This window comes from Hordeum vulgare, chromosome 1H (assembly GCF_904849725.1).
Source record: "Hordeum vulgare subsp. vulgare chromosome 1H, MorexV3_pseudomolecules_assembly, whole genome shotgun sequence".
NCBI lineage: Eukaryota > Viridiplantae > Streptophyta > Magnoliopsida > Poales > Poaceae > Hordeum > Hordeum vulgare.
Genome location: NC_058518.1, coordinates 510,260,537 through 510,285,106, shown reverse-complemented (window position 1 = coordinate 510,285,106; position 24,570 = coordinate 510,260,537). Strand labels below are relative to the sequence as shown.

Below are 24,570 nucleotides of genomic sequence, written 5' to 3'. Positions count from 1 at the left end.
GTAAGCATCTCTATGCTAATCATATCAACTATACGATTCATGCTCGACCTTTCGGTCTCTTGTGTTCCGAGGCCATGTCTGCACATGCGAGGCTCGTCAAGTTTAACCCGAGTGTTCCGCGTGTGCAACTGTTTTGCACCCGTTGTATGTGAACGTTGAGTCTATCACACTCGATCATCACGTGGTGTCTCGAAACGAAGAACTGTCGCAACGGTGCACAGTCGGGGAGAACACAATTTCGTCTTGAAATTTTAGTGAGAGATCACCTCATAATGCTACCGTCGTTCTAAGCAAGATAAGGTGCATAAAGGATTAACATCACATGCAATCCATAAGTGACATGATATGGCCATCATCATGCGCTTCTTGATCTCCATCACCAAAGCACCGGCACAACCTTCTTGTCACCGGCGTCACACCATGATCTCCATCAACGTGTCGCCATCGGGGTTGTCGTGCTACTCATGCTATTACTACTAAAGCTACGTCCTAGCAATATAGTAAACGCATCTGCAAGCACAAACTTTAGTTTAAAGACAACCCTATGGCTCCTGCCGGTTGCCGTACCATCGACGTGCAAGTCGATATTAACTATTACAACATGATCATCTCTTACATCCAATATATCACATCACGTCGTTGGCCATATCACATGACAAGCCTCTAATTGTTGTTGCATGTTTTACGTGGTTGCCATGGGTATCTAGTAGGATCGCATCTTACTTACGCAAACACCACAACGGAGATGTATGAATTGCTATTTAACCTCTCTCCAAGGACCTCCTCGATCAAATCCGATTCAACTAAAGTTGGATAAACCGACACTCGCCAGTCATCTTTGATTAACGGGGTTGCTCGTAGCGATGAAACCAGTCTCTTGTAAGCGTACGAGTAATGTCGGTCCGAGCCGCTTCGATCCAACAATACCACGAAATCAAGAAAAGACTAAGGAGGGCCGCAAATCGTACATCACCACCCACAAAAACTTTTGTGTTCTACTCGAGATTACATCTACGCATGAACCTAGCTCTGATACCACTGTTGAGGAACGTCGCATGGGAAACAAAAAATTCCACGCGCACGAAGACCTATCATGGTGATGTCCATCTACGAGAGGGGATTTCCGATCTACGTACCCTTGTAGATCGCACAGCAGAAGCGTTAGTGAACGCGGTTGATGTAGTGGAACATCCTCACGTCCCTCGATCCGCCCCGCGAACCGTCCCACGAACCGTCCCGCGATCCGTCCCACGATCCGCTCCGATCTAGTGCCGAACGGACGGCACCTCCGCGTTCAGCACACGTACAGCTCGACGATGATCTCGGCCTTCTTGATCCAGCAAGAGAGACAGATAGGTAGATGAGTTCTCGGGCAGCGTGACGGCGCTCCGGAGGTTGGTGGTGATCTAATCTCAGCAGGGCTCTGCGCGAGCTCCGCAGAAACGCGATCTAGAGGAAAAACCGTGGAGGTATGTGGTCAGGCTGTCGTGGCAAAGTTGTCTTAAATCAGCCCTAATAGCTCCATATATATATAGGAGGAGGGGAGGGGAGGCTTGCCTTGAGGCTCAAGGAGCCCCAATGGCTGCGCCACCAAGGGGAGGAGGAGTCCTCCTCCAATTGTAGTCCAACTAGGATTGGAAGGTGGAGTCCTTCTCTCTTTTCCCACCTTTCCTTTTTTTTCTTTCTCTTCTTTTGGTTTTTCTTTCTCTTGCGCAAGACAGCCTTGGGATGACCCCACCTACTTGGTGCGCCACCCCAAGGTCCTTGGGCCCTCCCGGGTGGGTGGTCCCCCCTCCCGGTGAAGATCCGGAACCCATTCGTCATTCCCAGTACATTACCGGTAATGCCCGAAAACCTTCCGGTAAACAAATGAAGTCATCCTATATATCAATCTTCGTTTCCGGTCCATTCCGGAAACCCTCGTGACGTCCGTTATCTCATCCGGGACTTCTAACAACATTCGGTAACCAACCATATAACTCAAATACGCATAAAACAACGTCGAACCTTAAGTGTGCAGACCCTGCGGGTTCGAGAACTATGTAGACATGACCCGAGTGACTCCTCGGTCAATATCCAATAGCGGGACCTGGATGCCCATATTGGATCCTACATATTCTACGAAGATCTTATCCTTTGAACCTCAGTGTCAAGGATTCATATAATCCCGTATGTCATTCCCTTTGTCCTTCGGTATGTTACTTGCCCGAGATTCGATTCGTCGGTATCCGCATACCTATTTCAATCTCGTTTACCGACAAGTCCCTTTACTCGTTTCGTAATACAAGATCCCCTGACTTACACTAAGTCACATTGCTTGCAAGGCTTGTGTTTGATGTTGTATTACCGAGTGGGCCCCGAGATACCTCTCCGTCACACGGAGTGACAAATCCCATTCTTGATCCATCCTAACTCAACGGACACCTTCGGAGATACCTGTAGAGCATCTTTATAGTCATCCAGTTACGTTGTGACGTTTGTGTTGGGGAACGTCGCAAGGGAAACAAAAATTTTCCTACGCGCACGAAGACCTATCATGGTGATGTCCATCTACGAGAGGGGATGAGTGATCTACGTACCCTTGTAGATCGTACAGCAGAAGCGTTAGAGAACGCGGTTGATGTAGTGGAACGTCCTCACGTCCCTCGATCCGCCCCGCGAACAATCCCGCGATCAGTCCCACGATCTAGTACCGAACGGACGGCACCTCCGCGTTCAGCACACGTACAGCTCGACGATGATCTCGGCCTTCTTGATCCAGCAAGAGATACGGAGAGGTAGAAGAGTTCTCCGGCAGCGTGACGGCGCTCCGGAGGTTGGTGATGATCTTGTTTCAGCAGGGCTCCGCCTGAGCTCCGCAGAAACGCGATCTAGAGGAAAAACTATGGAGGTATGTGGTCGGGCAGCCGTGAGAAAGTCGTCTCAAATCAGCCCTAAAACCTCCGTATATATAGGTGGGAGGGAGGGGAGGAGGCAGCCTCAAAACCTAAAGGTTTGGCCGAAATTGGAGGTGGAGGAGTCCTACTCCAATCCTACTTGGAGTAGGATTCCACCTTCCCACTTGGAAACTCTTTCCACCTTGTGTTTTTTCCTTCTCAAACCTTATGGGCCTTAGTGGGAACTTATTCCAGCCCACTAGGGGCTGGTTTATCTCTTCCCATAGCCCATGAGACCCCTTGGGGCGTGACATCCCTCCCGATGGTCCCCGGCACCCCTCCCGGCACTCCCGGTACACTACCGATGAGCCCGAAACTTTTCCGGTAATGCACGAAAACCTTCCGGTAACCAAATGAGGTCATCCTATATATCAATCTTCGTTTCCGGACCATTCCGGAAACCCTCGTGACGTCCGTGATCTCATCCGGGACTCCGAACAACATTCGGTAACCAACCATATAACTCAAATACGCATAAAACAACGTCGAACCTTAAGTGTGCAGACCCTGCGGATTCGAGAACTATGTAGACATGACCCGAGAGACTCCTCGGTCAATATCCAACAGCGGGACCTGGATGCCCATATTGGATCCTACATATTCTATGAAGATCTTATCGTTTGAACCTCAATGCCAAGAATTCGTATAATCCCGTATGTCATTCCCTTTGTCCTTCGGTATGTTACTTGCCCGAGATTCGATCGTCAGTATCCGCATACCTATTTCAATCTCGTTTACCGGCAAGTCTCTTTACTCGTTCCGTAATACAAGATCCCGCAACTTACACTAAGTTACATTGCTTGCAAGGCTTGTGTGTGATGTTGTATTACCGAGTGGGCCCCGAGATACCTCTCCGTCACACGGAGTGACAAATCCCAGTCTTGATCCATACTAACTCAACTAACACCTTCGGAGATACCTGTAGAGCATCTTTATAGTCACCCAGTTACGTTGCGACGTTTGATACACACAAAGCATTCCTCCGGTGTCAGTGAGTTATATGATCTCATGGTCATAGGAATAAATACTTGACACGCAGAAAACGGTAGCAACAAAATGACACGATCAACATGCTACGTCTATTAGTTTGGGTCTAGTCCATCACATGATTCTCCTAATGATGTGATCCCGTTATCAAGTGACAACACTTGCCTATGGCCAGGAAACCTTGACCATCTTTGATCAACGAGCTAGTCAACTAGAGGCTTACTAGGGACAGTGTTTTGTCTATGTATCCACACAAGTATTGTGTTTCCAATCAATACAATTATAGCATGGATAATAAACGATTATCATGAACTAAGAAATATAATAATAACTAATTTATTATTGCCTCTAGGGCATATTTCCAACAGTCTCCCACTTGCACTAGAGTCAATAATCTAGTTCACATCACCATGTGATTCCAATGAATCCAACACCCATATAGTTATGGGGTCTGATCATGTCTTGCTTGTGAGAGAGGTTTTAGTCAACGGTTCTGAAACTTTCAGATCCGTGCGTTCTTTACAAATCTTTATGTCATCTTATAGATGCTGCTACTACGTGCTATTCGGAAATGCTCCAAATATCCACTCTACTATATGAATCCGTTTCACTACTCATAGTTATTCAGATTAGTGTCAAAGCTTGCATCGACGTAACCCTTTACGACGAACTCTTTAACCACCTCCATAATCGAGAAAAATTCCTTAGTCCATTTGTTACTAAGGATAAATTTTGACCGCTGCTAGTGATTCAATCATGGATCACTCTCTGTACCCTCAACAGACTTTGAGTCAAGGCACACATCAGGTGCGGTACACAGCATGGCATACTTTAGATTCTACGGCTAAGGCATAGAAGACGACCTTCGTCTATTCTCTTTATTCTGCCGTGGTCGGGTTTTGAGTCTTACTCAAATTCACACCTCACAACGCAACCAAGAACTCCTTCTTTGCTGGTCTATTTTGAACTCTTTCAAAAAACTTGTCAAGGCATGCATCTTGTTGAAACTTCTATTAAGCGCTTTCGATCTATCTCCATAGATCTTTGATGCTGAACGTTCAAGTAGCGTAATCCAGGTACTCCTTTGAAAACTTCTTTCAAACAACCTTGTATGCTTTACAGAAATTCTACATTACTTCTGATCCACAATATGTCAACCACATATACCTATCAGAAATTCTATAGTGCTCCCACTCACTTCTTTGGAAATACAAGTTTCTCATAAACCTTGTACACACCCAAAATCTTTGATCATCTCATCAAAGTGCTTATTCCAACTCCGAGATGCTTGCACCAGTCCATTGAAGGATCACTGGAGCTTGCATACTTGCTAGTATCTTTAGGATCGACAAAACCTTCTGGCTGTATCACATACAATGTTTGCTCAAGGAAACCGTCGAGGAAACAACGTTTTGACATCCTACGTGCAATATTTCATAAATAATGCAGCAACTACTAACACAATTCTAACAGACCTTTAGCATCGCTACGAGTGAGAAAGACTCATCATAGTCAACTGTTTGATCTTGTCGAAAACATCTTTGCGACAAGTCGAGCTTTTCTTAATAGTGACTTATCACCATCATCGTCTGTCTTCTTTTAAAGATCCATTTTACCCAATAGTCCCATGACCATCAAGTAGTTCTACCAAAGTCTACACTTTGTTTTCACACATGGATCCTCTCTCGGATTTCATGGCTTCCAGCCATTTGTCGGAATCTGGGCCCACCATCGCTTTCTCCATAACTCGTAGGTTCACAGTTGCTCAACAACATGACCTCCAAGACAGGGTTACCGTACTACTCTGCAGCAGTACGCGACCTTGTCGACCTACGAGGTTTGTAGTAACTTGATTCGAAGCTCAATGATCACCATCATCAGCTTCCACTTCAATTAGTGTAGGCGCCACAGGAACAACTTCCTATGCCCTGCTACACACTGGTTGAAGTGATGGTTTTAATAACCTCATCAAGTTCTACTACCCTCCCACTCAATTCTTTCGAGAGAAACCTTTTCTCGAGAAAGGATCCGTTTCTAGAAGCAAACACTTTGCTTTTGGATCTGAGATAGGAGATGTACCCAACTGTTTTGGATATCCTATGAAGATGCATTTATCCGCTTTGGGTTCGAGCTTATCAGACTGAAACTTTTTCACATAAGTTTCGAAGCCCCAAACTTTCAAGAAACGACAGTTTAGATTTCTCTAAACCTCAGTCTATACTGTGTCATCTCAACGGAAATACGCGGTGCCCTATTTAAAGTGGATGTGGTTGTCTCTAATGCATAACCCATAAACGATAGTGGTAATTCGATAAGAGACATCACAGCATGCACCATACTAAATAGTGCGTGGCTATGACGTTCAGACACATCATCACACCATGATGTTCCAGGTGGCACGAACTGTGAAACAATTTCCACATTGTCTTAACTGTGTACCAAAAACTCGCAACTCAGATATTCATTTCTATGATCATATCGTAGACAGTTTATCCTCTTGTTACGACGAACTTCACTCTGAAACAGAATTGAACTTTTCAATATTTCAGACTTGTGATTCATTAAGTAAATACTCCTGTATCTACTCAAGTCGTCAGTGAAGTAAGAACATAATGATATCCACTGCGTGCCTCAGCACTCACTGGACTGCATACATCAAAATGTATCACTTCCAACAAGTTACTATCTTGTTTCATCTCAATGAAAACAAGGCCTTGCTCATGTGGTATGATTTGCATGTCACTAGTGATTCGAAATCAGGTGAGTAAAGATCCATCAGCATGGAGCCTCTTCATGCAATTTATATACTAACATGACTCAAGCGGCAGTGCCACAAGTAAGTGGTACTATCATCATTTAACTCGTATCTTTTGGCACCAATGTGTAACACTACAATCGAGATTCAATAAACCATTGAAGGTGATTATTCAAGCAAATAGAGTAACCATTATTCTCTTTGAATGAATGATCGTATTGCAATAAACACGATCCAATCATGTTCATGCTTAACGCAAGCACCAAATAACAATTATTTAGGTTCAACACCAATCCCGATGGTAGAGGGGGCGTGTGACGTTTGATCATATCAACCTTGGAAACACTTCCAACACGTATCGTCACCTCGCCTTTAGCTAGTCTCCGCTTATGCCGTAGCTTTCATTTCGCGTTACTAATCACTTAGCAACCGAACCGGTATCCAATACCCTCGTGCTACTAGGAGTACTAGTAAAGTACACATCAACATTATGTATATCAAATATACTTCTCTCGACTTTTGCCAGCCTTCTTATCTCCCAAGTATCTAGAGTTGCTCCGCCTCAGTGACTGTTCCCCTTATTACAGAAGCACTTAGTCTCGGGTTTGGGTTCAATCTTGGGTCTCTTCATTAGCGCAGCAACTGTTTTGCCGTTTCACGAAGTATCCCTTCTAGCCCTCCCCTTTCTTGAAACTTAGTGGTTTTTCAAACCATCAACTATTGATGCTCCTTCTTGATTTCTACTTTCGCAGTGTCAAACGTCGCGAATCGCTCAAGGATCATTGTATCTATCCTTGATATGTTATAGTTCATCACGAAGCTCTCAAAGCTTGGTGGCAGTGATTTTGGAGAACCATCACTATCTCATCTGGAAGATTAGCTCCCACTCGATTCGAGTGATTGTCGTACTCAGATAATCTGAGCACACGCTCAACGATTGAGCTTTTCTCCTTTACTTTGTGGTCAAAGAATCTTGTTGGAGGTCTCGTACCTCTTAACAAGGGCACAAGCATGAAATCACAATTTCATCTCTTTAGAACATCACTTATGTTCCGTGACGTTTCAAAACGTCTTTGGCGCCTTGCTTCTGAGCCATTAAGTATTTTGCACTGAACTATCATGTAGTCATCAGAAACGTGTATGTCGGATGTTCACAGCATCCACAGACGACGCTCGAGGTGCAGCACACCAAGTGGTGCATTAAGGACATAAGCCTTCTGCGCAGCAACGAGGACAATCCTCTGCAAAGTTTGCTACTATCAACTTTCAACTAAATTTTCTCTAGGAACATATAAAAACAGTAGAGCTATAGCGCAAGCTACATCGTAATTCGCAAAGACCATTAGACTATGTTCATGACAATTAGTTCAATTAATCATATTACTTAAGAACTCCCACTCAAAAAGTACATCTCTCTAGTCATTTGAGTGGTACATGATCCAAATCCACTATCTCAAGTCCGATCATCACGTGAGTCGAGAATAGTTTCAGTGGTAAGCATCTCTATGCTAATCATATCAACTATACGATTCATGCTCGACCTTTCGGTCTCATGTGTTCCGAGGCCATGTCTGCACATGCTAGGCTCGTCAAGCTTAACCCGAGTGTTCTGCGTGTGCAACTGTTTTGCACCCGTTGTATGTGAACGTTGAGTCTATCACACCCGATCATCACGTGGTGTCTCGAAACGAAGAACTGTCGCAACGGTGCACAGTCGGGGAGAACACAATTTCGTCTTGAAATTTTAGTGAGAGATCACCTCATAATGCTACCGTCGTTCTAAGCAAAATAAGGTGCATAAAAGGATTAACATCACATGCAATTCATAAGTGACATGATATGGCCATCATCACGTGCTTCTTGATCTCCATCACCAAAGCACCGGCACGATCTTCTTGTCACCGGCGCCACACCATGATCATCCATCAACGTGTTGCCATCGGGGTTGTCGTGCTACTTATGCTATTACTACTAAAGCTACATCCTAGCAAAATAGTAAACGCATCTGCAAGCACAAACGTTAGTATAAAGACAACCCTATGGCTCCTGCCGGTTGCCGTACCATCGACGTGCAAGTCGATATTTCTATTACAACATGATCATCTCATACATCCAATATATCACATCACATCGTTGGCCATATCACATCACAATCATACCCTGCAAAAACAAGTTAGACGTCCTCTAATTTTGTTGTTGCATGTTTTACGTGGTGACCGAGGGTATCTAGTAGGATCGCATCTTACTTACGCAAACACCACAACGGAGATATATGAGTTGCTATTTAACCTCATCCAAGGACCTCCTCGGTCAAATCCGATTCAACTAAAGTTGGAGAAACAGTCACTTGCCAGTCATCTTTGAGCAAAGGGGGTTACTCGTAACGATGAAACCAGTCTCTCGTAAGCGTACGAGTAATGTCGGTCCAAGCCGCTTCAATCCAACAATACCGCGGAATCAAGAAAAGACTAAGGAGGGCAGCAAAACGCACATCACCGCCCACAAAAACTTTTGTGTTCTACTCGAGAAGACATCTACGCATGAACCTAGCTCATGATGCCACTGTTGGGGAACGTCGCAAGGGAAACAAAAATTTTCCTACGCGCACGAAGACCTATCATGGTGATGTCCATCTACGAGAGGGGATGAGTGATCTACGTACCCTTGTAGATCGTACAGCAGAAGCGTTAGAGAACGCGGTTGATGTAGTGGAACGTCCTCACGTCCCTCGATCCGCCCCGCGAACAATCCCGCGATCAGTCCCACGATCTAGTACCGAACGGACGGCACCTCCGCGTTCAGCACACGTACAGCTCGACGATGATCTCGGCCTTCTTGATCCAGCAAGAGATACGGAGAGGTAGAAGAGTTCTCCGGCAGCGTGACGGCGCTCCGGAGGTTGGTGATGATCTTGTTTCAGCAGGGCTCCGCCTGAGCTCCGCAGAAACGCGATCTAGAGGAAAAACTATGGAGGTATGTGGTCGGGCAGCCGTGAGAAAGTCGTCTCAAATCAGCCCTAAAACCTCCGTATATATAGGTGGGAGGGAGGGGAGGAGGCAGCCTCAAAACCTAAAGGTTTGGCCGAAATTGGAGGTGGAGGAGTCCTACTCCAATCCTACTTGGAGTAGGATTCCACCTTCCCACTTGGAAACTCTTTCCACCTTGTGTTTTTTCCTTCTCAAACCTTATGGGCCTTAGTGGGAACTTATTCCAGCCCACTAGGGGCTGGTTTATCTCTTCCCATAGCCCATGAGACCCCTTGGGGCGTGACATCCCTCCCGATGGTCCCCGGCACCCCTCCCGGCACTCCCGGTACACTACCGATGAGCCCGAAACTTTTCCGGTAATGCACGAAAACCTTCCGGTAACCAAATGAGGTCATCCTATATATCAATCTTCGTTTCCGGACCATTCCGGAAACCCTCGTGACGTCCGTGATCTCATCCGGGACTCCGAACAACATTCGGTAACCAACCATATAACTCAAATACGCATAAAACAACGTCGAACCTTAAGTGTGCAGACCCTGCGGGTTCGAGAACTATGTAGACATGACCCGAGAGACTCCTCGGTCAATATCCAACAGCGGGACCTGGATGCCCATATTGGATCCTACATATTCTACGAAGATCTTATCGTTTGAACCTCAATGCCAAGAATTCGTATAATCCCGTATGTCATTCCCTTTGTCCTTCGGTATGTTACTTGCCCGAGATTCGATCGTCAGTATCCGCATACCTATTTCAATCTCGTTTACCGGCAAGTCTCTTTACTCGTTCCGTAATACAAGATCCCGCAACTTACACTAAGTTACATTGCTTGCAAGGCTTGTGTGTGATGTTGTATTACCGAGTGGGCCCCGAGATACCTCTCCGTCACACGGAGTGACAAATCCCAGTCTTGATCCATACTAACTCAACTAACACCTTCGGAGATACCTGTAGAGCATCTTTATAGTCACCCAGTTACGTTGCGACGTTTGATACACACAAAGCATTCCTCCGGTGTCAGTGAGTTATATGATCTCATGGTCATAGGAATAAATACTTGACACGCAGAAAACGGTAGCAACAAAATGACACGATCAACATGCTACGTCTATTAGTTTGGGTCTAGTCCATCACATGATTCTCCTAATGATGTGATCCCGTTATCAAGTGACAACACTTGCCTATGGCCAGGAAACCTTGACCATCTTTGATCAACGAGCTAGTCAACTAGAGGCTTACTAGGGACAGTGTTTTGTCTATGTATCCACACAAGTATTGTGTTTCCAATCAATACAATTATAGCATGGATAATAAACGATTATCATGAACTAAGAAATATAATAATAACTAATTTATTATTGCCTCTAGGGCATATTTCCAACAGTTTGATACTCACAAGGCATTCCTCCGGTGCCAGTGAGTTATATGATCTCTTGGTCATAGGAATAAATACTTGACACGCAGAAAACAGTAGCAACAAAATGACACGATCAACATGCTACGTTTATTAGTTTGGGTCTAGTCCATCACATGATTCTCCTAATGATGTGATCTCGTTATCAAGTAACAACACTGGCCTATGGCCAGGAAACCTTGACCATGTTTGATCAACGAGCTAGTCAACTAGAGGCTTACTAGGGACAGTGTTTTGTCTATGTATCCACAGAAGTATTGTGTTTCCAATCAATACAATTATAGCATGGATGATAAACGATTATCGTGAACAAAGAAATGTAATAATAACTTATTTATTATTGCCTCTAGGGCATATTTCCAATAGTTACATACTTTATCGTTCATACTTAATAATCACCATGACAATTTCAGGCTGAGTTAGCATACAATCTTCATAGCGACGTGATGAACTATGAAAGACAACTGTCGTCTGGACCTCATCTGGTACCTACGTCTCAGCTCCAGCCATGGTTCATGCGCATGAAGCATAAGATATGAGATGTCTATAGAGCTATCACGTGCACCCGCACTTTGGATGTTGTTCAACACCACAAGTAGCAGCAGCCGCGTCCCTCCACGCGACGACATCATCCGCGTCCACGTCTAGAGCAACAGTTGTTGCACCATCCACCCCCTCGTGACCAGGCTAGCAGTTCGGCGTGGCAAAACCCACATCACCATGCTCCCTCGTCCAATTTCATGTTTCGGCCCCCACCACCACAACAAAGTCCCACGACGGGTTTCATTTTTCAACAACATCCAACTGCTATGTCTCTTCATATTTATTTCTTTTTATATTAACTGAGACTACATATTTATTCAGTATTAATGATCCCTCCTGCAGGATCCTATGCATATCAGGAGGCGCCTGCGTCTGGAACCGGGTGCGCGAGTGAACACAAAGAACCACTATCGCAGCAAAACATGTGGATGGACAAGTTTTTGACTCCTCCACCATGGCCCAGCCAGGATACACAATATGACCAGTGCGGGTTCGAGATTCCTCTTCGTAACATTAACCCCCCCCCCCCCAGGCGGGGCTCGAGTACACCTAACACACCCCCTGAGCGCCAATGCACACGTCGTCATTGACGCTTCTATCTATCAATAGAGACATGACTATCTAATTATGTATGAGACATATGTCTATTTTATGTATGAGACATATTCATGTTATATCTCAATGCTTAGTTAGCTTAGCGGGGATAACACTAATACTACAAACAAATGCATCCAACGTCGTGCTTAGATAGAACATAATGCCCCCAAAACATATGACATTACAAACAAATAATAGAAAATACATCTAACTTAAAATGTACGACTAAACTTACAAAATACAGCTGAACAACTATATGAAGGCATCATCGTCATCCCCCGTCGATGCAGAGCTCTTGCACTTCGACGATGAGGTACTCTTGGCCTTGGTACTCGGCATGAAGATATCGTCTTCGTCCTCGCTGTCGTCCATCCATAAAAAGGATGTTTTGCGCCCCTGTGTATGTGCCAGCCTTTCTTCTTCCATCTTACATTCAACCTAAGAAGTTCTTTCCATATCTCCTCAAAGGTCCTGGGAGGCCACCCACTCCTAGCTAATGCGTGAGCTAACTCATTCAGTAGGACGTCACTACCGATGAGTTCGTTCCATGAAACTATTCTATCGTCTATCTTAAAATTGTTGGCTAAACGCAGAAGACAACATGACATACCATCGATAAAACTACGATCAAAAGGATAATGAGACATCTTGATGCAACTACACTCGACTGCTTACCCACCGGAGTGTGGAGGGGGTTTTATAGGTGAAGAAGAGAAGAATAGGCAGGGACTCACAAGCGGAAAAATATGGCGAGAGATATCGGCGGGAACTAAGAAGTAGGAAATGATTGTGGGAAGTTAGAACCGGGAACTTATGGCGGAAAATTAGAAGCACGGGAAATTATGGCGGGAAGTCAACAACGATAAATTATGGCGGGATTTTTTTATAGAGGGGCTATTTTACTATTCTGGTCATAAAAAATACGTAGTTACGTAGAAAAAGAAGAGTGCATGCACCTATCAGCTTCGTCATGACCAATTAATACTAATTGGTCACCAGTAAGCCAATTAATACTATTTGGTCACGGCGAAGCCGATTAGTACTAATCGGTTAGCCGTAGCCGATTGGAGCCAGCATGCGAGGTCGAGTGGCCTATCGGCCTAGCCAAAGCCGAAATGCACTAATCGGCTATGGCGAGGCCGACGGGAGCCAGTCGACTTTAGTGAGGCCGATGGCGTGTTAGTTTTTTAACTTTTTGAACCTGTGTAATATTTTTTAAATTTATTAACAAAATGTATTATTTGAAAAAAATTAGCCATCTTCTCTGTACAATAGTTCATCTAGCTGATTCATTTTCTTTGTAATTCTAACCCGGTCCACATCATCATCTAGGACGTTTGCCCCGCTCCGCAACGTTGAATCGGACTTGTGGACATGAGTTTTTTTGTCTTGTTTTTCGAACACAGACTTGTCTACACGAATTGCGAAATAGTACATACATCTGCAGGCCGGCCCCACTTGCATGCCACCACATCCGGGCGCAAGGGCCCCGGTTCCGTCGCCCCCGCCGAGGAAGATAAGCTCCAGCCTGCGGACGCCGAGATTGCGACGACCACACTTTGGTGCTGCACGAGCCAGCCAACGCCGCCACAGCCTGAAGGAAGCCCTGTCGCCGCCGCTGCCACACGGGCTTTGTCCGACGGCGCATTCCGGCAGCAACAAAGGGGGGAGACGATGGAGAAGCGGCTGTCGCTGGTGGCTTGGGTCGCCGCCCGTGTAGTTCGTGCGGAGCAAAGGGGCCCCTCTTATGGGACGAATGTGGTATATTTTTGCTGGAGGTGTTGAACCTCTCTCGCGCTAAATAGGGTTTGCCACCTAAGCATCACCTCTTGTCTATACAATAGTTCATCTAGCTGATTTATTTTCTCTTTGGTTCCAACCCGGTTCACATTATCATCTACGACGTTTGCCCCGCTCTGCAACATTGAATCGGACTTGTCGACATGAGTTTTTTTGTCTTGTTTTTCGAACAAAGATTTGTCTACAGGAGTTGTGAAACAGCACATATATCTACCACGAACGAAGTAAAAAGCCCCTCATCAAAATCAAAAGAAAAAAAGCAACGAAGAAAAAAAAAACCGTAGCTGTCATGCACCGTAGGCCTCCTCCTTATCTGATAACTGCAGCGCCCTTATCTGAAACCGCAGCCCACACACTCACACGGGTCGCGTGGACGCGACCACGCCACCTGACCGGTGTGGCGCCGGAGTCGCGGAGGGAAGCCGAGAGCAACGTCCGGTGGGGGTGGGTGGGTCGATCGATCGACGCTGTCCCCGGCCGCCACATCGGCACCCCGCTTTGGACCCATCCCAAGCAAGCTCCCAACACATATTCCTGTCACCGAAGCCGCTAGCAAATCCGTTCCTCCGTTGCGCAAAAGACGCTGCGCTCCGAAAAGAATTCGCTGTCCGGCGAATAAACCGTATATCCATCCACAACCCACCACCTTTTCCTCTCCCAGGCCGGTTCCCGTCGCATTTATCCAGCACCGCCGTGTGTTCTGTGATCGCGGTTGCGCCGCCGTGTGGTCCAGCAAAAAAACCTCACTGTCGTCGCCAGCCACGACCACCACGGATGAACGAACGAGTCGTGTGATACGTGAAGGAGGTTTCACGGGCCAGCATATGGCCCGACGCGTGCAGGAAAGGCCAAATACGCAGTCCACGTCCATCCATCGTCGGAGGGAGCCCGGTCCGATGATCTGCAGCTCCTGTCCACAGTTTTCCGGGCGTAGCACAAACGCAAACGCAGCGGCCGGCCACACAAACCAGACCAACCATTCTTCGCCATCACCATTGCTCGGGTACGCGGCCATTATTATGGTTGAGGAAAAAAAAAACTAAAAGCGTGGGGATGAATGAATGATAGGGCACCAAACCCCCGTGCCTTTCGACCCAAGCAAGGTCGAAACGACCAGCCCGGAAATAACTTCGAAATTAACAATTTTTATCAAGTGATAAACACCAAAGAGGAGAAAAAAAAAAGGTGCGTGGAGGGCCAGATGGCCGGACATGCGCGATGGGATGGGATCGGAGCCCAGCAGCAGCAGGCCGCGGGAAAAAGCAGCAGCAGACGGATCTAGGTTTCCGTTAAGCCGTTCCGCTCATGACCTGTCTCGCTAATACAGTATTCCCTCACGGTGGCCGACAGCTGGGCCCCGGTCGCCGATCCCGAGGCTGACGCTTTCGGAGGATAAGCGTGGACGGCGAGGATCACCCCGCCCGCCACCCCCCCCAACAAAACAGCGAGCCACACTAAAAACGCACCGCGCACACGCAAGATTGGCCTTACCTGCATGCCATGTCGGCCCGGCGAAGCAATCGGTCCCACAGGCAGTGGGAGATGAGCTGGTTGTGAGTCGAGTGCACGTAGCGCTCCAGGCGCTAATAGCGCAACGAGACGCCGGGAATGGGTTAATACCCAGCCACCAGCGCAGCGCCTCTCGTCCAGTTCCCCCACCGCACGCCCGCGCCCACGCCCCCTCCCTCCTCGCGCCGCCGCCGCCGCCGCCGCCAAAACCCCAGGCCAGGGCGCTTGCTTCCCGCTCGGCGCGGCGAGGGGAGGTCGTCGTCGTCGCGCGCGCGATCCGGGAGGGCGAGAGGGGAGGCGGGCGACCGGACGAGGGAGATGGCTTCGGAGGACGTGGTGGGGAAGAGCAGGGGCGACACGGCCGTCAACACCATCGTCAACCTGGCCGAGGAGGCCAAGCTCGCGCGCGAGGGCGTCAAGGGCCCCGGCCACCAGGTCCTCACCATCTGCAAGTCCCTCTTCGCCGGAGGCGTAGCCGGTGGCCTGTGAGTCCCCCCTCCTCCACCCCTCTTCCCCCTCTCCTCTCTCCCCTTCCTCCCTCCCGGCGCTCGATTCGCTCCCCTCCGCGGCCTCTCTCGCAACAACGGGAGGCGACGCCCAGATTCGGCGCAATTTTCGCTGCGATTTCTGTGGTTAGATTGGTGTTTGGCCCGTGTCGGAATCGCGTGCCCCCCGCGGCAATTGAGGTTTCCAGGTGGACGCGATTAGTCTCGCGGTACGTGCGTGATCCGCCTGGCATCTGAGTCGATGCATGTTGTTAGGTGGGAGCGAGGGTGATCTATTCGGAACGCTTAAACCCTTGCCGCGCGCCGCTCAGATCTCGTTCGGTAGAGTTGTTGGTCTCGATTAAAATTCGCATCTGATTGATTAATTTCTTCTATGATCTATACCATTTCCCTGTGCACCCATGACCGCTTCGTGATCTGTAATACGTCAGGCAGATTCCGCTGTCGAGCATTTTGACTAATGCCAATTGTTTTGTTTGGATCAGTTTGCTGACGCTTAAACCCTAGTGATAGACCATGTGTCCGAAGTGAAAAACACTGGATGGGGTTATATTAGCATTTCTCATAATCCTGTTACCGTCAATTCATTGTCAGATTTGCATGTTGCTGGTTTTCATTGTTATTAAGCTGCTATCTCTAATATTCTGCACAATGAGTTCCTTTAATTGGGGCTGGACATTTTATATCCAAGTTTAGTGTATCAAGTTGCTAAACCCCCCAAATAAGTCTGATTCACCAGGCTTTATGATCTGGATCTTAATTACTGGTGCATTCTTTATTTGAGGTGTCAATTATTGGTGCATTCTTTATTGGCACCTTCTTAAGTATGTGGTTCCTCATGATGTCATGAAATCCCATTATCTAAAGCTGAGCATCTAAGTGCCTACTTGATGTAGTACTATATATTTGGTTGGTACAGGACTATTGCTAGTTGATCTTGCCTTCCTTGGTTGGGACTCTAGCTATCAAACGTTGTTATAGTTTGCTGGAGTCAAAGCTGGCTTTGCCTTTTGCTTTGCTTTTTAGCCACTTGGAAACATTGCATACTTGAAAACAAGTAGCTAAACTACACCCCCTCCAACACCCACAGAAAGTGTTAACCACGGGCTCTAAGAATCTCGATTTAATGTTGGTTACTGGTTCATTCTTAATTGGATGTCTATTTGTAAGTATCTGATTCTCCATGATGTCATGATCTTTTTTATTAGTAAATGGTAAAGCCAAGCCCCCGATTGCCTATCTGTGGTTTGTTGATGTAGTGCTTTAGTATTTTTGTTGGGTACAAGAGTATGGCGAGTTGATCTTGTCTTCCTTGTTTAGTACTCTAGCTATAGAATGTTGTTATAGTTCGCTGAAGTCAAAGCTAGAATTCTTCTTCTTCTGTTGCTGTGCTGGCCATTAAGAACATTACAAACATACTTGAAACACGAATGGAAGGTTACAAGATATATAAGTGATTTGTTATAGTTCACTGAAGTCAACGCTGGAATTATTCTTCTTCTGCTGCTGTGCTGTCCATTAAGAACATTGCATACTTGAAACACACATGAAAGGTTACAAGATATTTAAGTGATTATGTTATGCATAATTATTTGATCTTTAAAATAATACTTTCTGATTACTGCATCTCATTGATATGGTAGGTGTGTATGCTTATGTGTTTTGTTTATTTTGTTGTTTTGCACAGATCGAGGACTGCTGTTGCTCCGCTTGAGCGATTGAAGATCCTGCTTCAGGTGTAGATCATGATTTTGCTTTTATCTCATGACATGTTATTGTTCATGCCAATTGAATGATCAATTGTTGGATTTGTCTTTGCCTAAGTTGTTCTGTTTACCATGTAGTAAGACATCAGCATGACTATATTAATAGCAATATTATATTTTTTTGATTATTTCAGAAGTTTCTTTTATTATTGATATCAGCTAACATTGATGTGATGCAATACCCATATCCACCATATTAATGTGTTCGATATGATCTGTCCGTTATAATTCAAGCCATGTTTTGTCTTATGGCTAGTTATTAACATTTGTTGCAATCATAGAACCATGTCTAATTTGTGGTGGCCACTCAAACCAAACCTTTTTCAGTGTACTAATTGCTCACGTTTTCAGTTCTGAATCACCATGAGGAAATAATGCTAATAGTAGTTGGGTCACACTTGTTACCGGATCCCAATACTTCTGTTACTAAAATTGACAAGACAATGTTTCGTTAAATTAGTTGCGTTGGACCTTTTCTTATATTACCTTCTTTGCAGGTTCAAAATCCTCACAGTATCAAGTACAATGGCACCGTTCAAGGGCTTAAGTATATATGGAGAACCGAAGGCCTTCGTGGACTGTTTAAAGGCAATGGAACCAACTGTGCAAGGATTGTCCCAAATTCTGCTGTGAAATTCTTCAGCTATGAGCAAGCATCAAGGTGGGTTCTTGGTTGCAATTACTCTTGCCTTACATAACCACTTGCGTTCCACCACCTAGTTATTTGTAGTTTGCAATTTGCAGAACTTATCTCTGTTGCACGATGAGACAGTTTTGACCTGAAATTGGTTAGGAGCATTTCTTTATTACCATGTATTGACATGTTCTTGTTTTCATGTAAGCTCTATTTGATATGTTATTTCCTTCTGTACCATTTTTACAGGGGTATTTTGTATCTTTACCGGCAACAGACTGGGGATGGTATGCCATTTTCCCTTATCCTTACTATGTAGATTAGTTTTCCTGAGTTCGGCATCTTTGTTCCTTTAGAAGTGAAAGCATGATTCATGTTATGCCACACATGATTCTAGTGTTTGGTCATGTCTATAGTGCAGCTGTACTTGCTCTGCTATTTTGTGGAAATAATCAAAAAAGAAATTTAATTGGTGTACTCAGATGCTCCACCTCATATAATTGACGGCCTGTCTATCAGGAACTAGGAGTCATGAAATTGTTTAGGTTCTTATTATTTAATCTAATCTTACAGGCACTTCATTGAATCTGAATCCAGTCACTATATTGTCTTTGTTGCTTAAAAATAATAATTAATGCGATGCAGGAAATGGAAGTGTCATTTCTGCATGAATTGGGTGTCCTAGTAGTGTTTATTTTATCATAACATCCGTTTCTTGACCTTTATGTCATTTAAGCCTTAGTCACATGTTGCTTTAATCCATCTTCGGTCTCTGCTCGATACCTTAAGCATTATAAAGGTTGCTGCTCACCAAATTGGATGTGAAATTGTATTCTTATTAATTTATAATCCATAGGTTAATGTGGAACAAAAAAGTCCCCAGGTTGAATACCCTTGTGTTCGTGGTTACATATAGTTCAAGACCTCTGTCATACATATCAGACTTATTTTGCTCAACCACTTAAAGAATTCATGTTTGACTGTCTTCTCATACATTTTTGTTTTAGGAATTGTTGTAATACATATAGATATAAATATAAATTGCTGGAAGTCCTGTGGATTTAACACTTGGTCACATGTTAATTATTGTGAACAGAGAATGCTCAGCTTAGTCCAATCTTGCGCCTTGGAGCTGGAGCCACAGCTGGTATCATAGCCATGTCTGCTACTTATCCCATGGATATGGTTAGGGGTAGGATTACTGTTCAGGTACCGTCTAGATTTCATTGCTTTCTGTCACCATTCCATAGTTGAATTGTTGTCATACATATAGATATTAACTTTGAACGTCAATAGTTGAATGTAAGTTATTACATGCTTAAATCTCATTCCATATGCTATATTAATGGAGAATAATGTCACTTCTGCAGACAGAGAAGTCTCCCTACCAGTACCGTGGTATGTTTCATGCATTGGGCACAGTGTACCGTGAAGAAGGCTTCCGTGCTTTATACAGAGGCTGGCTTCCATCAGTGATTGGAGTTGTAGGTTCCTCTTACCTAGTACTGTAATCTATTTGTGTGACGTGTCTTGCTGATGGGCGCTTACCTCTCAATGCTTTGTTTTCTGCTTCTTGCAGGTTCCTTATGTTGGCCTTAACTTTGCTGTGTACGAGTCTCTGAAGGACTGGCTCCTCCAGTCAAATGCATTCGATCTTGCAAAGGACAATGAGCTGCACGTAGTAACAAGGCTTGGATGCGGAGCTGTGGCTGGAACCATAGGGCAGACTGTGGCATACCCTCTTGATGTTGTCAGGAGAAGGATGCAGATGGTCGGCTGGAGTCATGCTGCTTCTATTGTTACTGGAGAAGGCAAAGAGGCACTCCAGTACAATGGTATGGTTGATGCATTCAGGAAAACTGTTCGCCACGAAGGTTTTGGTGCTCTGTACAAGGGTCTTGTTCCCAACTCAGTGAAGGTAATGCTTCTGATGGAAAATAGAAATGTCTAAGCTTCCCAGATCTCAGTACTGTATAATAATAGTTCTCTGATCCACTGCCTCTGTATTGCGACTCTTCAGGTGGTGCCTTCTATCGCCATCGCGTTCGTCACGTACGAGGCCGTGAAGGATGTTCTAGGAGTAGAGATGAGGATAGACTGAAGAATCGGACCTAGCGCTGTCCGTGTCATCAACTTCTATTTTTGTAGGTGTTTGAGTTCCCTTTTTTTGTTAGGCAGGGCGAGTAGAAGGACAATAGGACCGAGGCTCCATTCAGCATAAGGCCCTCTCAGCCCATGTCGATATATCCTACTACTGGTTCCGGAACCCTAATTGCTGCCGCACTCTCGCTTCGGAAAGTAATAAGTTGGCTGTAAAGCATTAAAGCATTTGCCTGACTCATAAAGTCTTATTCAGTGAGGAACCTTGTATTGAGATTGAAACATAAGCTGCATGCTGTGTGCTGCTGCTAATAGTTGATTTTCACCATTCTCTTCTTTTCTGCGCTCTTTGCTGCATCTTTGTTGTGACTGGCATTTCTCATTTGCTGAGTGCTGATGTATTGATATGTGCTTAAAGGGAAACTCTTGACATCACTGTTGCTATGTCTAAACATGCATTTGCATTTCCTAGTCTATTTGTTTGCAATTGGTGACATAAGACCCATTTGTTTACAAGCAGCCACTGATTTAATCAGTTGTTTCCATATGTATGACTGATCAAATGCCACATGACTGAATTTATTTATGTAAAATCTGCTTCTGGCTAAGATGCGTGGTCGCTCTCTACTGAGCATCTTGATCTGGGTATCTAGCCTAGTTCGGAGTCTGAAGCGTGACCCCCTGGCACGCGCCGCCGGGAGGATTGTGGGATCACGGCGGCCTGCAGCTGCCCGTCTGACATTATCCTCGGAGTCCGTCGGAGGGCTCCGACCTGCTGCGGCACCGCCTGCCGGACCACCCCCATCGACCTCGACTTCTGCGGCGACCCTGCATACAGACGCACGCACGTCGTTATCATCATCCTCAACCGCGAGCTCCAAAGTGGTGGAGCGCAGCTACAGACACTTGCCTGCTTTGGCGGCGGCGACCCTGCCAGCCGGCTTGCGCGGCGATGATGACATCGACGGCGCCAACCTGCCGCTTCCGCTGCCGCTGCCGCTGCTCTTGGACGACAGCGATCGCGACCACGTCTTGGCGCGCGGGCTCGACGTCGGGGCCGCTTCGACGACGACGTCCGGCACCATCGCAACGCTGTGCACGCTCTCGTCGCCGCACAGCGAGTTGGCCTCGCTGCCGGAGTCGGAGCCCCTGCCGATGTGCAGGATCGCCGCCTTGCCCCTCTCCCTCTCCATCACCCTGTAGGCGTACATCTCGAACGGCACGTCGGCCACGCGCGGTGCCGCCGCGTCCCCCTGCCGCTTCTGCCACGCCGGGAGCTTCCTCAGCAGCAGCGCCTCGATGTCCAGGTAGTCCACCGGCGGCGTCGGCGTCGGCGTCGGCGGTGGCACTGGCGTCGACGCCTCGCCCTGGCCGCCCTGCTGCTCCGGGTTCAGGACGAGGAACCGCTTGACGTACCGGAGGACGCGGCAGATGGAGCTGAACGGCGGCCGCTGCGCCGGGTCGCCGTGCCAGCAGCGCCTGGTGAGGCCGGTCAGGTACTTGGGCGCTTGGAACGGGAACAGTGGCCTCTCGCCGGCGCGGATGTTCTTGCTCATGTTGTCACCCTGCAGGTGGTTGTCCTCGAACGGGATCTTGCCGGTGAGCAGCTCGAAGCAGATCATGCCGAAGCTGTACACGTCGGCCTTCTCCGTGCGCCTCGCCGCCTCCTGCCCCGGGCCGTCGTTCTCCAGCACCTCCGGCGCGTACCAGATGCAGGGGTTGATGCTGACATTGCCACTGGCATTGGCGTTTGCGTTTGCACCGGCGCCGGCGGCGTGCTGCGAGGCCTTCCGGCCGGGGCTGGTCACGGCGGCTGCGGGGTCGCCGGCGAACCCGGCGACCTTTACGACCAGGTACGCGTCGGGGGCGCCGCCCCGCGTCTTGACGAGCACGTTGGACGGGTTGAGCTCGCCGTGGTAGATCTTCCTGGAGTGGAGGTGCTCCATGCCGCGCGCGATCTGCAGCATGGCGTCGACGACGACGACGAGCGGGAGCTGCGCGCGCGGCCGCTTGGCGCTGCCGCTCGCTTCCTTGAAGAAGCACCCGAGGTCCTTGCTCATGATCTGGTCCATGACGAGGTACGCCTCCCGCTTGTCCTCGTCGAGCAAGCAGTACCGGCAGTGCGCCACGTTCGGGTGCGCCACCGACGTGAGCAGCGCCACCTCGGCGCCCACCGCGGCGTCGTCGGCGTCCACCCCGACGTAGTGCTTCACGGCGAAGGCCTCCCCCATCCACTGCACCTCCTTCAGGCTGCCGCCCAGGCGCCGCCGCATGTGGAAGTCGCCGAGGAGGAGCGCGGACGCAGGGTGCGGCTCCCCGCGCGGCGCGGCCAGGAGGTCGGCCAGCCGGTGCTCCTGCCGCGACAAGGGCTTGGATCTCATTTCGTCGAGCAGCTGCGAGAGGAGCCACCTGTCCTCCGCCCACGCCGTGTCCATCCTCGCGGCGAGCTCCTGCGTGGCCAGGTACGCCCTGCCCACCCTGCTTCGCCGGAACAGCGCCGGATCGAGCAGGTCCTTGTCGTAGTCCCGGGCGAAGAGCACCCGTCGCCGCGCGAGCTCGTCGGGGTTGAGCGCCGCGGTTGCCTCGGCGACGACCTCGACGGCCTCGAGCACGACGGCAACGCACCAGAGGAGGCTGTGGATGTGCAGCTCGACGCAGTCGACGCCGTGGGTGAGCGCGGCCGCGCGCGCCCACCAGCTCCCGCCGCCACCGCCACCGCCACCGGTGTGCAGGTCCCCGAAGCAGAGGCGGATGTAATGCTCGGCGTCGCGGACGGCGCGGAAGAGCTCGCGGAGCGGGGACTCGAGGGGCTTCCACCTGCCGGCGAGGCGGTCGTCGAAGCGGAGGCAGGCGCGCACCTCGGCGGCGACGGCGTCGAAGGCCAGCTCGCAGGCGTCGGCCAGGAGGCGGCATTGGCGCGGGTTGACGCGGAGCTCGTGGTGGAAGGTCATGAGGGCGGCGATGCCGCCGAGGGCCTCGCCCACCTGCCGGAGCTGCTCCATGGACGGATCCTTAATTTGGGGCCTCGCTCGTCTCGTACGAACGAGAAGAAAGATGGGTGAGGCTGGTGGACGGATACGAATGCAGCCATGCATGCATGCATTCCTTGTTTTTTCTCTCTCTCCCGCGCGGTGATAAAAATATATCATATTACATCACCTTACTTATGTTTTTATCAAGTACTCCTCCGTTCCTAAATATAAGTCCTTTAAACGATTTTACTAAAGGACTACATACAGAATAAAATAAGTGAATCTACACTCTAAAGTATGTCTATATACATCCGTATGTAGTCCTTTAGTGGAATATCTAAAAAGACTTATATTATGAAACGAAGGGAGTATAAAACGTCTTTGCAGTTTTTTTTAGTTTAGCAGTATGTATATAACTCGGCTGATTTTTTTGTGCGTGGCAGTCGATTGTGTGTATTGATCTTTCTTTATGATTCATGCTGTTATTTTTTTCCAACCCTTATTAAATCTTAGTCAACTAAGATTTACAGTCGATATGATTATCTATAAGATCTTACATTGAGATCTGTATTTTTTGTCTCTACATGTTATGTCGTTTCATTTAGATTTCAGACCGCAAACTGACCTCTAATTGAATCCTCTAATTGAATGATTAAAGAAACAATGATATCTTTAATCCATCACGCAAATCTTTTTCGATTTGTTACCTTAGTATTCTAGTCAGTCGATTCCTTACGAGAGCCACCAAGCCACCCTCTTCCTTTCTGTTTTCATTTTAGTCAATCGCTTCCTTACAAGAGCGATCAAGCCATCCTCTTTTTATTTTCATAGGACAATGGCCATGCGCTGCAACGGGTATACATATTTCAGTGACGCAACACCAATCATATCTATCGCATATTATTAAGATCCTCATGCACATCAGACAATATTATTTATTTTTTTACCATTAAATCATCCATCTTCTTCCTTCATATCCGGTTCTCAACTCCTCCCTCCCCCCCCCCCCCCCCCCCACCCCCTTTTTCTTACAATGTGCTTGTTTTAGCAAGGTCTGCTTG

General features: G+C 47.4%; 1 protein-coding gene and 1 pseudogene across 1 annotated transcript; one reads left to right on the top strand and one right to left on the bottom strand.

The window, feature by feature from the left end:
* The first annotated feature begins 15,642 nt into the window (after window positions 1-15,642).
* LOC123452096 (mitochondrial adenine nucleotide transporter ADNT1) lies at window positions 15,643-20,874 on the top strand. Its single transcript, XM_045128682.1, has 8 exons — window positions 15,643-16,016; window positions 17,725-17,773; window positions 18,301-18,464; window positions 18,687-18,724; window positions 19,534-19,646; window positions 19,808-19,921; window positions 20,017-20,355; window positions 20,458-20,874. Exons 1-8 carry the CDS (start codon window positions 15,850-15,852, stop codon window positions 20,536-20,538), a joined length of 1,065 nt encoding a protein of 354 aa, XP_044984617.1. The 5' UTR covers window positions 15,643-15,849; the 3' UTR covers window positions 20,539-20,874.
* Window positions 20,875-20,968: 94 nt separating this feature from the next.
* Window positions 20,969-23,690, bottom strand: LOC123452106 (annotated as a pseudogene).
* Window positions 23,691-24,570: the final 880 nt, after the last annotated feature.